The sequence below is a fragment of the Diuraphis noxia genome, unplaced genomic scaffold (assembly GCF_037042655.1).
Source record: "Diuraphis noxia isolate RWA-SAM2 unplaced genomic scaffold, SU_Dnox_SAM2 contig0001, whole genome shotgun sequence".
Classification (NCBI taxonomy): domain Eukaryota; kingdom Metazoa; phylum Arthropoda; class Insecta; order Hemiptera; family Aphididae; genus Diuraphis; species Diuraphis noxia.
Window position 1 is genome coordinate 31,639,712 of NW_028301711.1, and position 17,448 is coordinate 31,657,159.

General features: G+C 30.7%; 1 protein-coding gene across 3 annotated transcripts; it reads left to right on the forward strand.

Moving 5' to 3' along the window:
* The first annotated feature begins 1,898 nt into the window (after positions 1–1,898).
* Ptp10D (Protein tyrosine phosphatase 10D) lies at positions 1,899–17,246 on the forward strand. Of its 3 annotated transcripts, none has more exons than XR_016189685.1 (24): positions 1,899–2,974; positions 3,051–3,195; positions 3,295–3,531; positions 3,625–3,731; positions 4,478–4,721; positions 4,797–4,900; positions 5,082–5,353; positions 5,695–5,984; positions 6,049–6,537; positions 6,624–6,749; positions 6,842–6,982; positions 7,047–7,352; positions 9,933–10,313; positions 10,399–10,779; positions 10,864–11,730; positions 11,799–12,016; positions 12,257–12,482; positions 12,549–12,906; positions 13,070–13,340; positions 13,571–13,831; positions 13,938–14,131; positions 14,460–14,770; positions 15,125–15,479; positions 15,769–17,246. XR_016189685.1 is itself a non-coding variant. In XM_015511407.2 (23 exons), the coding sequence occupies exons 1-23, from the start codon at positions 2,933–2,935 to the stop codon at positions 15,798–15,800; spliced, it is 6,003 nt and encodes a 2,000-aa protein (XP_015366893.2). In that variant the 5' UTR covers positions 1,901–2,932; the 3' UTR covers positions 15,801–17,246. The 3 variants fall into 3 exon arrangements, 1 of the variants encoding a protein (XP_015366893.2); XR_001506034.2 differs by having other exon boundaries at positions 15,125–15,218; XM_015511407.2 differs by lacking the exon at positions 15,125–15,479 and having other exon boundaries at positions 1,901–2,974.
* The last annotated feature ends 202 nt before the right edge of the window (positions 17,247–17,448 follow it).

The following is a 17,448-nucleotide window of genomic DNA, read 5'->3' on the forward strand; positions in this document are numbered from 1 at the left end:
AAATTGTATTCATTCGTGTAATGCTTAATTAATTAATAAACATACATCATATTTGCTATAACTGTGTGAAAATCTTCAATATTTATATTATTTAGCACTAAACAAGATAATAAGGTACCTACCAAGGAAAATATTATGATTTTTTAGTTGTTGGCAAAGTGATAGTGTAGGTATTTAAATAATAGTGTTTGTGAGTGCTGATTTAATTTTGAATACCTAGTTAACTTCTTGTTATTATAATTATAATTGAATAAACTATCTTAGATTCTTAGATATACTATCTTAAGTAGATAGTGCCATGAATTAAAGTATATCTTAATTCGTGAATAGTAATATAAAAACAAATGAAACACGCAGATTATAATTTAACTATAACAGATTTATTATACCCGGTTATTTTTTTATCATTGAACTCTCATTATTTCAAAAATTATTAATGTTTTTGAAAATATTTTTTTACATTTTTAGTTTTAATTTCATATGCCAAAGCGGAATATTTTTCTAAGTGTTTTGATTCAAAAAAATTTAAGAATTTAGGACGAGTAGTTAATCAGTTATAAGCATTTAAAGTTTAGACAAGCGAAACAACTTGAAACAATGTAAAAAAAACATTTATAATTTTTGAAATAATGAGTGTTCAATGATAAAAAAATCACTCGGTATAAGTTTCAAGCATGTATTTATCAGTCAAATCTACAGTTATTTTTTTTTCAGAATTTGATCTTGAAGACTTGAAATGCTTATAAAAAAATTGTGACTGCGTATTTTTAATATTTTTCATCTGTCTTCGTAACAATATATTAGGAGCTTTCTATTCAATTTTCAATCTTTTTTACCCAACAAATAAAATGTTATTGATATCCATACAAAAAAAAACTAAACAAATTGGAAACTGGAAATGTCCGTAAACAGTTCAAAACAAATCAAAATATTTTGAAAATTGTAACATGTATAGAAAATGCTATAGTCATTTGTTTTAAATTAACTTACACAGACACAAAAAAATAAAAACACATCACTGTAAAATGATAACATTCATCGCTCCACTCAGAACCTAAAATGTTTATGAAGTTCTAACTCAAAATAGTTTGGAAATTTTTATGATTTTATTCTAATACATTAGATGCCAATTAAAATATAAAAAATATATGCTTTCGAAAATAGAAACTATAGGTACCTCTACAAATTTTTATGATTTTATGACATTGGGTGGTGCAAATGTGGCACTTGCACCACCCAATTTACGCCACTGATAGTCTCAATATGGTTATACACAATAATATAACTGTACATTTTAGCCATTAAAGTGTGGGTACTTAATAATCCATTATAATTTATAATTAATATTAGGTACCTACCTATATGGCTATATACAATGTAATATTTAAGTTATAGGTAGACTTTGAAGGCGTTTATGAAGCGTTACCTGAGTGGCTGAGTAAATGTTAACATATAATATTGTACAAAATTATATTATTAAGTAAAATATTATATTCTCACCTCCCGCTAACACATCAATCGGTACTTATGTATATACCTACATCACATATTGTGTTGGTAATTTTTATGGTTTTCTGCAGTGGCATCGTCGGAAGGCAGCAGCAGCTTTTGTTTGGAAACATAACGTCAGACCAAAAATAATTAATGTAAATAATAATGACGTAGTCGTGTTCGACGATTTGACGGGGCACAGGTACCTACCGGAGCCGCGGTACGTCCGACCGTACTACGTGGCCATGGCCATACACCGCCTCCGCGGTTCGAGTTTACCTCCAACCGTGTTTACAATCGTCGCGCTACGGAAACCAAAACAAAAGACTTCAACAGTCGCTGATAAGCCCCCTACCCCGCGGTCGACGCGGGTACTGGAACTGTTGCTATACTATTATTATTATTGTTGTTGTAGGTATATAGCTATTTGCTGGTCTGCCTGGTCTCCTCCGTAGTAGTAGTCTGTGTGTGGGTAGGTAGTGGTGAGCACTGTGAGCAGCAGCTATCGCCCTCCGCGGTCGTTGTGAAAGCAATTATTGTTGTTATAGTATAGTGTGTGCGTGTTGAACCGTGCATTACGCAGCTACTCAAGTATATATTATATACATACACATATGCTACAGGCCTTAGGGATCCGCGGACTGATTACGAAAGCAACGACACTCGTTTTGGTGTTCGCCGTTCGGTAGTGTGTACGGTTGTGGCTGCTGCTGCTGCTGCTGGTGGTGGTGGTAAACGCGCAACGACACAGGTATTGCTGTAGTCGTTTTTACTTTCTCGCCCGATTTCGTCGTGTGAAATCACGAGACTTTTTTCTCACTAATTCCTACGTTTGTATTTTTTTTCCGTGTTGATCAATCGAAATCAAATTTTTGTAATCGTAATTGTATCAGTATTATTGTGATTTTTATTTTATAGCCCTTAGTTTCGAGTGTATTATTTATGTATTTGTGTATCGAGTGTTCAGCGTATTACGCCGTGTAAACTCAATTGGTCTGCTGCTACACACGAACTCAAATTATTCAACTCGTATTGGCGGACTGAAGTTTAAACTTTGATAACAGTTAGAAAATATCGGAGAAAAGAATTTTTCTAATGACAGTTTAATTACTTTTTAATGTTCATCCAAATGCAATTATCGATATCAGTATCAAAGCACTATCATCATCACTACACATCATCCAGTATTGTGACATGATCGACGGCTTTTTTTGTATGTGTTGTGATAAAACTGAAGACGTCATTCAACAAACAGTATTTCAATGTAATTTTACAAAATGTAGCACCTATATTCCTTATGGTATCTGGTCTACTTGTAACATTTGCTCTTGCTCAACCTACTATACTCAAAACGGCCTATTTTCATAGTTGTAATTTAAGTCATTAACGTTTTTGCTCATTTACTACTATTAGTTTAAGTATCAATAAGTCAACTGTGAAAATGTGGATAGTATTGCTGTTTTTCTTTGCTGTTAAAACTGGTGTAAGTATACAAATGTATATAAATTATTAGGTATTTATATTTTATTAAAGCCCATAAACTTTAAATATTTTTATAGAAAGCAGCTGATTTAGCTATACAATTACCTGCATCAAACTCAGTATCATTTGCATCTCCATTACAACAAGCTTATTATAGACTTGATTATCAACCTCCACATGGTAATCCCCCAGCAAACACAACTATTGCAGCTCAAGACATAGGTATTTAAACATAATATTATTACCGTCTGTCCTTAGTCCTAAAACCCTATAATTGCATACATTATCAAATAGATATTAAAATATTTCATAACCTTTCAGGCGATGTAATACATTTTTCTCAAGCCTTACCTGGGACTCGTTATGATTTTTGGTTATACTATAGTAATTCAAGCACAGGAAGTAATTCAATAAGTAGCAATTCTCCACAACAAAGTCCGGGAAATGTAATTGTTCCAGTTGGATCTGGTGCAGAAACTCTTATAAATGGAGCTGTTCCTAGTTCTTTATCACCTCAAGCACATTGGTTACTTACTTGGACTGCATCAATCACCACAGGTATGAAAAATATGATTTGAAAAATTAAATAAATAATAATCTTATGTTCATGAGCATTTACTAATTTTTTATAATTTTAAAATGTTAAAATAGCACCAGATCCACCTACAAATTTAACTGTAACGGTAAAAGGTGGAAAAACAGCACATGTTCAATGGTCCCCTCCAGTGTTGGGGAATTATAATGGATTTAAACTAAAAGTAATGATATTTAAAGCATGCAATATAATAATTATTTCTTACAATAAATATTAAGGTAACACTTATTAATTTTAAAATACTTAACAACTAAAATAATAATATATGCACTATTCATTGAAAAATAAATAGAAATAGGCATTGACCTAACTGGGTGAAGAACTAAGAGAATCAAACTAATTTGTTAACCAAAATCAAACCCTTCCCCATCATATTTTTATTCAATTTATACCTAATTGTTTGTATTTAGTGCTTTTACACAATTCTTGAGATTTGTTTTATGTTTTAGAAACTAATTTTAGATGTAGTAGGTTGTTGGTACCCATATTGACAAATGATTTTAAATACAAAGTAATAAATTAATTTTTAGGGTGGAATATTTATCTGAAAAATTATACTTTTGCTTTACCGTAATTATGCCACTGAACATGGTATTTCAAAACATTATTATTAAAAATATTTAGTGGTAAAATTCAATTAAATATTAATAAAAAAAATTTTTAATTCACAACAATTGAAAACTTTTTACTTTAAAGAAAACTAAATAGGTTGATACTAGAAAGTTTGCTCAACATCAGATATTTGTATCCTGTCTGTGTTTATTAATCTTATATATTTTTTCTTAACTATTGGTATCATCAATATACTTGTTTATATTTTTTAATACATAAATTATATTATATACATAAGTATATATTTTAATGTTTGTTAAATTGTACAATTTATAAATATTTTACACTTTGTCGTAGGTTATCAGTTTATCTCCATCTTCTACATCTGGTATTGTTCAGCAACAGCAAGAACAATTTGTGAAAATTGTTGATGCTAGTAATTCCCCATCCACTGGCTCATCTCAAACTGATTTATCTAGAGACACACAGCAACAATATGTTTTGAAAGATTTGACACCTGGAGCTACCTATCAGTTACAATTGTTTACAGTATATGAACATAAAGAAAGTGTGGCTTATATATCTAAAAACTTTACAACTAGTAAGTGTAAATTAATACCTTGAAAATGTTTTAGTTAATGATTTTTTTTTTCTAAACAATATTGTTTGTTTTTAGAACCTAGCACTCCGGGAAAATTTATTGTATGGTTCAGAAATGAAACTACATTGTTGGTACTTTGGCAACCTAGCTATCCAGCTAGCGTATTCACTCATTATAAGGTTTGTACTATTTAATTTTAAAATTTGATAAAAATGCAGTATAAAATTATATATATATATATATATAAAATAAATATTTTTCAATAATGTATATTAATAAAAGTATTTAACCTATTAAGTATTTATCCTATTATATTCTGTCAAAATTATTTTCCATTTAATTGAAAAATTATTTTTTTAGGTAAGCGTTGAACCTCAAGATTCACCTGAGTCAACAGTTTATGTAGAAAGAGAAGGTGAACCTCCAGGTCCAGCACAAGCAGCATTTAAAGGTCTTGTACCTGGGCGTGCATACAACATAAGTGTACATACTGTTAGTGAAGATGAAACATCTGCACCAACAACTGCTCAATATCGTACTATTCCTTTAAAACCATTGAATGTGGCTGTTGATCCTAGGCAAACAAGTTCATATGGTCTACGGGTACACTGGGAACCACCAAAAGGACTTTGGTGAGTTATTTTTTAGTAATACAACTGAATTATGTTATAGGTATAGAATAATGTATTTTTTTATATAAGTATTTTTATTCTCTAAGATATTATTTTGTAAATATTAAATAAATATTTTTAAATATCATTGTAATAATTAAAATATTAAAAATGATAAAAACTTTTAACTCTATTTTATGATTTAAAATTTGGGATAATTATTTAAGATGAAATAAAATAAATATCATTTAATCACAATATATTATAAAATTGCATGTTATTACTTGTGAAAATTAATGTTGTCTTACTACACTTAATATTGAAGGTATTGATGTTTTATGATTTAATATATTTTTGTGTAGTGAATTCGACAAATATCAGATATCTGTCAATGTTAAGAGGCCATCACAGCAATCTACTTTAAACCAATTGGCATCTCATCGTAGCATTAGTGATCAAACCCAACAAACAACTACTCCAATAACACTTACTCGTCCTCGTGATGGTGATAGTTCAAATTCTGGGGGTTCAACACAATGGTGTGATGTGTATGATACACAGTTATTACAACCAGGCCGAACTTATCAAGTTCTCGTGAAGACAGTTTCTGGAAAAGTGGCTTCTTGGCCGGCTTCTGTAAATGTTACATTAAGTATGTAATCATTTAAATTTAGATCTATTAGATCAATCACATTCATTTTTTGTATGTCTTATAGAACCACTACCTGTAATTGACTTAAAAGTTATAAGTAGTGGAAATACAAATGGAAATAATTTGAATGAAGATGGAGGTGGTGGTGTATTACAATTAACATGGAAGGCTGATGCAATTAGTTGGCAAGACGCATATCAAGTGAGCTATGCAGAAGTTCTAACAGGTTCTCTATCATCTTCCTCATCTGCTTCTGATTCTCTAATTGTATCATCAGTATTATCATTGGGGAATAATCTTAATCAATCTCTAAATGGTTCCTCACGACAACAATCCACATCATCAGCTGTGGCATCAGCTGCAATCACAGCAACAACTTCTACCGATAGTAATGTTTTGGTAGTCCAAGCTACTAGAGAGTCAATTGAAGATCCATCGACCCCGATTGAATGCACATTAGAATCATTATTACCCGGTCGTAATTACTCCATATCTGTAAAATCTCTTAGTTCTGGTGTTGCTTCTAATGACACAGTTGTCTACCATACAATGAGTAAGTCAGATTTGTATGTTTTAAACCTTTAATGCAAAATGTGGAGTAGTGTTACTCACATTTTTTTTTTATATATTTTTTTACAGAACCATCAGCACCAATCATAGAAGATTTAAGACCAACATTAGATTATGGATTAAACGTATCTTGGAAAACAGACGTCAATAGTCGACAAGAAACATTTCAAGTGGTACTTCGTCGTAATGATACTGGTTTGTAAAATTATAATAATATAAATCTTACCAGATATTATGTACGGATATTTTAAATTCTACTTAAACTTACTCAATTTTTTTTCCTGTAGATGATATACCGACTGTAAGGATAACTAATGAATGGCGTATGGCTTTAAGGAATTTATATCCTGGTGCAGCTTATCAACTTAAAGTATTTGCCATAAGTCATGGACTTCTATCTGAACCTCATGATTATTTTCAAGCAGTCTGTAAGTGCAGGGTTATGTCAATGATATGCAAACAATATTTTATGTTCTTTAATATTTACTCTAGATCCTAGACCTCCTACTGATCTGCAAGTAGAGAATATAACTTCTGCCTCAAATATTGGGTCAAATTCTGTTTTATTGAAATGGAATGGCCCCACAGCTGAAGGCATGTTCACTGAATATTCTATTAAATATCGTACCATTGATTCCAATGGGGGTCAACAGCAGTGGATAAGATTGCCAGGAGTACAATCAACTGAAGCAGAAATTGCGGATATGGTGGCTGGACAACGATACACAATTCAAGTTAACACCCAAACTTATGGATCCCTGGAGTCTCCATATCCACTGCTAGTTAATTATACAATACGTAAGTACATCACTATTATTTATTTTATAATTAACATTGAAGATTGTCTATCCATAGAATCATTTTAATAGCAGCTTACAGTATGATATTTTTCTGTATAACGTTTAAACATTAATCCCGGGCTTAATCTTAACCTAGGTATGAGAGATGGATGAAGTGATGCAAGGAATAAAATGAAAATGCTGTGATTAGTGGTGATATGAATAAACTTTGAAAGATTGCATAAAGACATTATTTTGGCGAGAGAAATGAAGAGAACATTTTTTCAATTTTTGCAGCATCAAATGATATTTAAATAATCAATAACTATTTTAGGAAAAGAGAAGAGTATTACATAACATATAAAAGTAGAAGAAATAGGTCGCAAATTGATTATTTTATTGAGGAAGAGAGACAGTATAAAAAAAGTAAAAAATTGTAAAGCAATTCGTGGAGATGTAATAACATAGGTTGATGATAATTGAAGTATGGTATGGTGGAAATTTGTGAATATATTAAATAAAAAAAGGAAGATCGGAAAAGAGAGAAGAATTAAGTGGTGAAAATCAATAAAGAAGTTAAAATAAAAAGCTGTGTGGAGTATTGAGGGAGCTTTAAATAAGGTTTAGAGAAGGATAGAGTATTAAAATATTTGTAAAATAGTAAAGAGCGTGATAAACTGAGCGAAGCTTAATAAATATTATGAGTTATATAAGTGGCCAGGAACACTGTGAAGAGAAAAAGAAATGTATAAGCTGGCAATGCTGAGAAAAGCGATCTAGGGACTTTCAAAGTGTCTGGTGTATAAAAAATGAGAAAAAGGTTTTAACAAAAGATAACAATGTGAAAAAGATATGTAAAGAATATTTTCAGGGATTACTGAATGAGAAGTATCTAAAAGAAGCTTTGCAGAGACAGATGAAGAAGAAGAAGAAGAAGTGAAAATTCCTATGAAGACAATGGAATAGAAAATAATGGTAGGACCAAATAGAGTACCTTTAGAGGAGTGGAACATTTTTGGGGATGTAAACATTAAATGGTTGAAAGATCTTTTCAATAAGATACTAATAGAGGGAAAAATGCCCGGAGAAAGAGTTTTATTATACCGTTATTTAAGGGAAAATGAGGTATACAAGAATGTGGGAACTATGCAGGAATAAAGCTCATGAGTCATGGTAAGAAGATTTGGGAAAAGATTATAGAGAAGAGAATAAGAAGAGAACCATTATTTTGTGTAAGACAACTAGTAGAGAATTATAGTGAAAAGAATAAAAAGCTATGCATGATGTTTATAGATTTAGTAAAGATGTATGACAGAGTGCGAATGGAAGTTTAAAGTGGGCATTAATGATAAAAAGTGGCCCAAAAATGTGCATAGATTTAATTCAGAATAAGTATGAAGAATCGAGTACTTTTGTTAAGAGTCTGTGTAGAGTAACAGATTTTAACGTAGGAGTAGATGTGCATCAGGGGTCAACTCTAAGCCCTTACTTGTTCTCTGTAATAACAAATAAAGTTATTAAAGAGATACAAGGCTATATACCATGGTGTATGTTGTTAGTTGATGATATAGTTTTGATTGGAGAGAATCTAAAAGATGTTAATAATAGGTTGAGTGAGTGAAGATTAACCCTTGAAAGAAAAGGTTAGAGGATTAGTAGAAATAAAACAGAGTTATAATGTATGAATTTAGAGAAAGAGACCAAGTTAAAGTCAAAAGGGTAAGAAGACCAATGATAATAGGTGGTGATGTGATAGGTGAAGTCGATAGCTTTAAATATTTCATTTTTTAATTTAACACATAGGATTAAAAGCAGGTGGATGATGGAAAATAGATTGAAATGGTTTGAGCATGTGATGAGGTGAGAGGATTCAAAAACAGTAAGAGTAATTATGAAAATGAACGTTGAAGGGAAACGAGCAAGAGGAAGACCAAAACAGAAATGGTTGGATACTATTGAAAATTATGGTGTGTGCTATTAGGGGATGTGGAAAATCGAGAAAAGTGGAGGTGTAGGACAAACAAATAATAATAATTGTTTAAACATTAAAATAAAATATTAAAATCATCGTTTTTGTTTCACTCTCATAATTAAATTTCTTTCAACATAATCGTTTATAAAATAAATATGGTTCTACATTAGACTTAATTTGTTCAGCAACTTATGGCCTAAACATGTCAAACTAGTGATACCTTATTCTGTACTGATTCTTATCATCCAACTTGAAGTCAACATGCTCCTTGAATTCAACATAAGCCATGTTTGTCCTGAATATGGCATTCATGATTTTAGAAGAGCTAATTACGTTGAATGTCCTAACAATTGGACAATTTATCTGGTCTAGATTATTTTTTGGACAGGACTATAATAGTGCACTTGATTCATTTATGAGTATAATAGCATAACGCTTCTAGTAGTTACCCAAAATAGTTCTCCAATTAGTTAAAAAAAAAAACCTTATTATAAAGAAAAACAGATAATATAAAATCTAAAAGCAGCAGAATAACAGAGATAAATATCATACGTTATTCTGAAATAAAAATAAATAAAATCAAAACAAAATGCTTACATTTCTTATTTTTTTGTGTTTATTTACCAGGACCAAACCCTGTGAGTAATATAGCTTTGCTTGTGGATGCTACAAACTTGACTATACAATTCCCTCGTCCAGAAGGGTTAATTGATTACTATTCTGTTGAGTATGTACTTCTCAAACCACCCCCACAGTCAGATCAAAATCAAACTACCACCTCTATTAGTTGGACTACAGCAGCTACAACTTGGAGTAGTAGTAATGTTGGAACATCATCTATTGGATGGAAAAATTTTACGGATTCTGGATATCCTAATGGATCTAGTGGAACTATTTTAGTAAATTTGGGTTTAGATGAATTAATTGCTGGCGCGGGTTATGGATTACGAGTACGTACGTGTTCACATTCCATGTACAGTGATCCTGTAATTCTGGAAACACATACAAGTGAGTTGATTATAAACTCATTGTTCTATACATCGTACAGCAATTTAATTATTGAAATTATTTTTCATACATTTTATAATTACAGTGCCATTAATTTTATCTGAAATATTGGCTGTAAATGATCAACAACTTGCCACTGACACTTTGACCTTGCGGTATACTCCTACTCCACAAACAGCTAGCCGTTTCATTAAATACCGTTTTCAACTAGCAGAAGCTAATCATCAAACAATTACACAATCTACAGCATATCAATTGTCTACCACTACTCCTTCAGATGCAGGATCTGGAATAGCAACTACATCATCTACTGGAACAGTATTGATTGCTGAAAAATGGGCATCAGATAATGAATGGAAAGTTACTTGGCACTCTTTAGTCCCTGGTCGTTTGTATGATATAACTGTGTGGACTGTGTCAGCATATGGAGTTCTTAGTCAACCCTTGCGTCGGCAAGATCGTCTTTGTAATTATATTTTTAAATATGATTTGTGATTACTTACAAATACAATATATATAATAATTTTAATTGGTTTGTTTTGTTTCACAGATCCAGAACCAATTACCGATTTGAATGCCACTGTAATAACCCGTGATTCGGTTCATCTTGTGTGGACACTACCCCGTGGACAATATGATGCATTTGAAATTGAATATTTAGATACTGACGCTACAATTATTACTACAGCTTCTTCTATTGCAAATTCATACTCATCCTCTAAATTGTCCTCAGATGGAGGAGGAGGGTTACTCATACAAAACTTGACAGATAAACCATGGTTCCTAGTACAAGGTCTTCGACCTTATCGTAATTATACATTCACTGTGGTTGTGCGAGCTGGTGGTGGAGGGTCTTTAGGATCTCCATCTCAACAACAAATATTAAACAGTGGCATAGGAGGATATGCAGCAGCATTATTATTGAGACGTTCAATTCCAGTATCTGGTACTTTTAGTACATTGGAGTGGGTACCTGGGCGATGTGTAAATTTCCAAGCAGTAGATGTACAACCTGGACATCTTACATTAGAGTGGACATTACCAGAGTCTGAACATAATGGTATACTTTTACGTTATGTAGTGTCATGGAGTGCTATCATTACTTCATCATCATCCGATGGTACATCTGCGTCTACAAATACTGTGGTTCAATTGCATGGTGGTGAAGAAGAAGAAAATATGTTGGGATTGGGTATAAATAATTTACTCAGTAATAGCGGTGTATTAAATAGTCCTCCTCTGGGATCTGAAATTGAAGTCAGCGAAACAACTAAAACATCATATTATGAGCCATGGAGAAATAGGGCAACAATTAAAGGTCTAATACCAGGTCGTCAATATGTATTTAATATAAGTGGTGAGACTCGCATTGGTCGTGGTCCTGTAGCCAGTCTAGAGCAGAGAATGCCAATTTTAGGTAAAGTTACTTATGATAAATATATTTAACATAATAAATTGGTTTTTTTATAAATATTTTTATAACAGCGCCACCTAAACCAAGTGCTCAAGTAGTTCCAACTGAAGTAAGCAGAACCACAAACACTATACAAGTACGGTTCCGAAAAAACTATTTTGGAGATCAAAATGGTCGAGTAATTGCGTATACATTGATCGTAGCTGAAGATGATTCTAAAAATGCCAGTGGTCTTGAGATGCCCAGTTGGCAAGATGTACAAGCATATACAATTTGGCCACCTTATCAGGTACTTCAGGGATTACTATTTTAAGTATATCATTAGATACCAGAAGTGTTAACAATTTATTTTCATAAAGTCACGTGTAATGGTTTCATTGTTTTTATTGGTAGATTGCTCAATATGTTTAAGGTAATACAGAGAACTGCAGTCTTTGACTATAAAAAGTCTACTCAAACCAATTTAAATACTTAAATTATTTTCATAGAGATATGAAAATAATAATATATTAATGATATTTATTTTTAGGTTCTAGATCCTTATTACCCATTTTCAACTAATAAGACTGTTGAAGATTTTACGATTGGGCAAGATACACATTGCAATACAAACTCCATTAGTGGCGGAAAATTATTATCATCACAATATTGCAATGGGCCATTAAAACCGGGTACAATATACCGTGTTAAAGTACGCGCATTTACAGCAAATGACAAGTTCACTGACACTATGTTTTCATTTCCTATACAGACAGGTTTGAAAAATACTGAAATCAATTCAATACAGTGGTGTATATATTTTAATTTATTAATGTTTTCAGATCAAGATAACACTTCAGCTCCAACATCAGCTACAGCCATTGTATTGTCTGTTGTAGTAGGATTGCCTGCTGCTTTTATTTTAATTGCTGTTTGTGCTGCATTAGCTACTGGTAGTGGCCGAACTCGTTGGTTCCTGTGTGGTAGCGGCAAGAACAGAATAATGAAGAGTTCTGTTGGTGGTGGTAAAAGACAAGCTGGAACTGGTCAGCGAAGAATTGCTGGAGGAAAATTTCTTGACAACTCATCTACTAGAAACTTAAACGGTGGTGGTCGTGGTGGTGGCCGTGGAGGTGATATGATAAATTCCTCCAATGTTCAACAACAACAACAACAACTGTCATGTGATTTACAAATAAGGTACAAAAATCTGTAATTAACTTTTAATGAAATTGATGTTATAATTATTATTTAAAATCAAAGCTTAAATATTTTAATATAAGTAAAAAATTATCATTATTATTTTTTTCTCCGTAATTTATTAATACATTTCCTAAATGTGAATTTTTATTTATAAAATCAGCCGGCCTGTAAGAGTGGATAGATTTGGAGAACATTATGCTCAAATGTCAGCTGATTCTGACTTTCGATTTTCTGAAGAATTTGAAGATTTAAAACATGCGGCTGCAGCTGCAGCCACCAACGGGGGTACAACAACTACAGCAGCTGATTTGCCATGCAATCGTCCTAAAAATAGATTCACCAATATTTTGCCCTATGACCACAGTCGTTTTAAGTTGCAGCCAGTGGATGACGAAGAAGGATCTGACTATATAAATGCTAATTATGTTCCGGTAATAACAAATCATTCAAAATTGATACCTAAATTATATATAAATAAGTTATTGATTATTATAATTTCAAATGTTTTACGAAGATAATCTTAAGATGTTAGTTTTAATAGTTTTTAGTTGATCTATGATACATGTTTTTTACAATAATGCTATCTGTCTAAACTAAACTCTAATACCATTATCATTTTTGTATATTAAAATTTTAAAGTTTGTAATAATTAATTTTTCAGGGCCACAACAGTGTTAGAGAATTTATTGTTACACAAGGTCCATTGCATTCAACGAGAGATGACTTTTGGCGTATGTGTTGGGAAAGCAATGCAAGAAGTATAATAATGTTAACTAGATGTGTGGAAAAAGGTCGCGAGAAATGTGATCATTATTGGCCATATGATACTCATCCTGTTTATTACGGTGACAATATATGTGTCACTTTATTAAACGACACTCATTATTCTGATTGGGTGATAACTGAATTTATGGTTTGTCGGGTAAGAATTTAGGTTATACAAAGCCTATTTTGTGGTGGGAAACTGAATTAGATATCTATTGATTTTAAAAAATGTTTTTGTTAAATGGTTTATTTTCTATTTGTAGAATGATCAAAAAAGAGTAATTAGACATTTCCATTTTACTACTTGGCCTGATTTTGGTGTACCTAGTCCTCCACAAACACTTTGCCGTTTTGTTCGTGCTTTTAGAGAACGCCACCATGCAGGTGTAGGAAATAACATTGAACAACATCAGCACCAACTGCAACAACATCACCGTCCTATAATAGTGCATTGCAGGTAAGAATTGACTATTTTTCTATTTTTATAGTGATTCAAATAAAAACATATTTTCAAGTTATGAAGATTAATTATGTTTATCATAAAATTTAAACATTCATTTGGATGTTATTTTATTATTTTGATTTGTTGTTAATTTAAAAATAAACTCAACTAAAGCCAATTCTCACAATGTTTGGTTAAATGTTCGTTAACAGCTAACTGCCGTTTAGTGGGATTTTTACCTGCAGAATTCTGCCAGTTAGTGTCTGTTAACTTTAACCAGACTTAAGAATGGCCTTAAATTAGTTTTGTTGATGTTGTAATACTGTAATATGTTATATTTTAGTGCCGGCGTTGGACGATCTGGTACTTTTATAGCTCTGGACAGAGTGTTGCAATCACTTAATGATCCTACACAAGTAAACAATTATATTGATGTGTATGGTATTGTATATGCAATGCGCAAGGAACGTGTATGGATGGTACAAACTGAACAACAGTACATATGTATTCATCAATGCATAGTGTGTATACTACAACAAAACAGTGGCAATAGCGATCAACAAGAACTACTTGATCAGGAGCAACAAGATTTGGAGCTGATGAATAATACGACTGCGGCTACAATGTTAGCTCATCACAACCGTGCATTTGAAGGTACGTCACTCATGTTGAGTTCAAAGACAACTGCCTTTATTGTACGATGTGGTGTATTATGGTTAAATGCTACTGTTGCTAGTGGATTACCAAAGGTAGTGGGGGGGTTTTGGTCCAAAAATAATGGTACTACTACTAAAATAACAAATACAAAAGTATCAACAGCTACTTCCTATAACAATAAAACAACTATAAATACAATTATTACAACAAATGCATATAATAAATCTTGGTGGTCTTCATGGTGGAGGCGGAAATCTAGTTCTAATAAAAACTCTGACGATATTTATCGTTTATAAGCTAATTTTACATAAACACATATTTAAGTCAAATTTTCGTCATATATACTATTAGGTGTAGTTGTGCCAAAATGATTAAACTTTGATGGCAATGTTGACATTGATGATGTTGAGGATCACAAAAAGTGAAACCATATATGTTGGAAAAAGTGAGAAAAAAATTATATGTTTGGAGTGTGCATGTGAATGTATATGTGTGTGTGGCATATTTGTGTAAGTTATAACTATTAGGATCAAATAAAGACTTAACAATGATAATTATTATAAATTTTTTACATAACTATTAATCAAAACTAACCATTGTTAGCATCCCCCGTGTATAATATTAATTACTAAATTGTAATTATATATTTAAAATATATTTATTTTTTTCGCTGCTGAGAGAATGGGATAACTTTACAATTACAATGGTACGTAGAATTTAAAATATTTTGTGCGTTTTTTATTTTAAAGTAAAGTGTTTGTTGAGTGTTAACTAACATATTATTGTTTTTGTACATAACTTATTAGAGTTTATTTAATATTTATCTAATACTGCATTGCTTTTTAATTTTAAAACTCAGTATTTTAATCATGATGTTAATACGTAAATTTATCTATTAAGTAATAAACTAATGCCAGCCAGTATCTTAAAAGTAGAAATAGTTTAAAAAAAATTTTAAATAACATAATATTTACATGTCTTATTTAATGTTACAGATGATGAAGGAATAGCTGAGTCAGGAATGTAATTTTATCAAGCAAAACACATGTATTTTTTGTATGCACTTGTTGCCAGCAAAAACAGACTTACAGCAGTATTATGATATGACTACTTTGATATGATATTTTATAAAATATAATATTTTAAGTATAGATTACGGCAATTGCAATTTATGTCTTAAAACTTATATGTATTAAGGTAACGTGTATTATTTATAGAATGTTAATAATTATTAATCAAGGGGGAATCAATTAAACATAATGTTTGATTAAATATAGTATTATTATTTTTATACATTTATATTATATCTTATCTCTGTCTTCTTTCTGTTAAAAAATTTAAAACCATACATTGATTAATATTATAAACTATTATCAATATATGTATTATGAATGTATGTAGTCATTAATACAGTACCTGTTTATGAATTATTTTTATAAAGATAACATGATTTTTATTTGCCCTGAAAAAGATATTTTTTACATACTAATAAGTATTAAATATGTTACATGTAAAGCTCTTATCTAAATGATGTTAATTCAATTTGAGGTTTTGAGTGGCTGAACCCAAAATAGTTAAATAATAATTATACACATACAATACATACATTTAGAAAAAGTTGATAATAAGATAAGTCAATTTAAAAAGAGAGTTATAACTTAAATAACTAGGGCAAAAGACTTGTAGCACTTGCTTGTTTGGTTTGCACAGTGACAAAAATAGCAGAGTACAAAACAAATACATTTCAAGCTTTCACATAGCTAGTTTTGAAATTTTATTTTGCATATAAATGCATATTTTGAATCATTTTTGTTTTTCGGGCATAATTTACAATTTTAGACTGCATTTTATACTTTTAGATACATATTTAACTTAAATCAAGTTTTTTCCACATTGAAGTTTTTATTTCAAAAAATACAGTCGTATTTAGATAAAAAATTATTTTATTTTATTGTTGTCTTATTATATGGTTTTTGATTATCCGGGGGAAAACATATTCCTTGAAGCACTTGCAGAGCAAAATGATTTTAACTAAACTATGACTATTATTTTATTTTATTTTGTTCGTGCCAGAAAAAGAAATATAAAATTTATAAAAATTTATTTTGTTTAGTTGGCTATGGTACAAAATATATTTAAGTTATGTGATTGTTTTGACTTAATTTGCATGCTATTTATTTAATTAATAATTTTAAATAAATTCACTTGAAAATTTTTTTAAGCATATTTTAAGTGCATAAGTGCTTGCATATTTAGAGCTTTTTTAGAGCTACAAGTCCTCTGCTCTACTTATAACCATTGACAAGTATTATAGAAATAATGGTTATGTGTGTACAAATTTCAACATGAAATTTTCACTGACCTTGAAGTATTAAGTTTTTTTTTTTTTGTATTTTTTAGAAGTACAAAATTAATGTATATTATCAGTTAAATGCAATACATTTTAATGAATAAAATATCTTTTTATTATAAATATGAATTTGAATTTTGTTATTTGTAAGATACAAATCAGTTGTATGATTTTAAAAATGTATTAACCCTTTAAATTAATGAAATACCATGGATTATTATTGTATACACTGCATTCAGATTTCAGCTATATAGATATAAAATTATAGTTAAGTCATATTTTAATATTACAGATCTAATATTTGCTTAGTTTTGTCAATGTTACT

What these genes read in the sequence shown, in the direction of transcription:
- Ptp10D (XM_015511407.2), top strand. Translation starts at nt 2,933, where the DNA reads ATGTGGATAGTATTGCTGTTTTTCTTTGCTGTTAAAACTGGT. An exon ending in ATCTAAAAACTTTACAACTA is followed by an intron (nt 4,722 to 4,796) that starts GTAAGTGTAAAT and finishes GTTTGTTTTTAG; the next exon opens with AACCTAGCACTCCGGGAAAA. An exon ending in CCTATAATAGTGCATTGCAG is followed by an intron (nt 14,132 to 14,459) that starts GTAAGAATTGAC and finishes GTTATATTTTAG; the next exon opens with TGCCGGCGTTGGACGATCTG.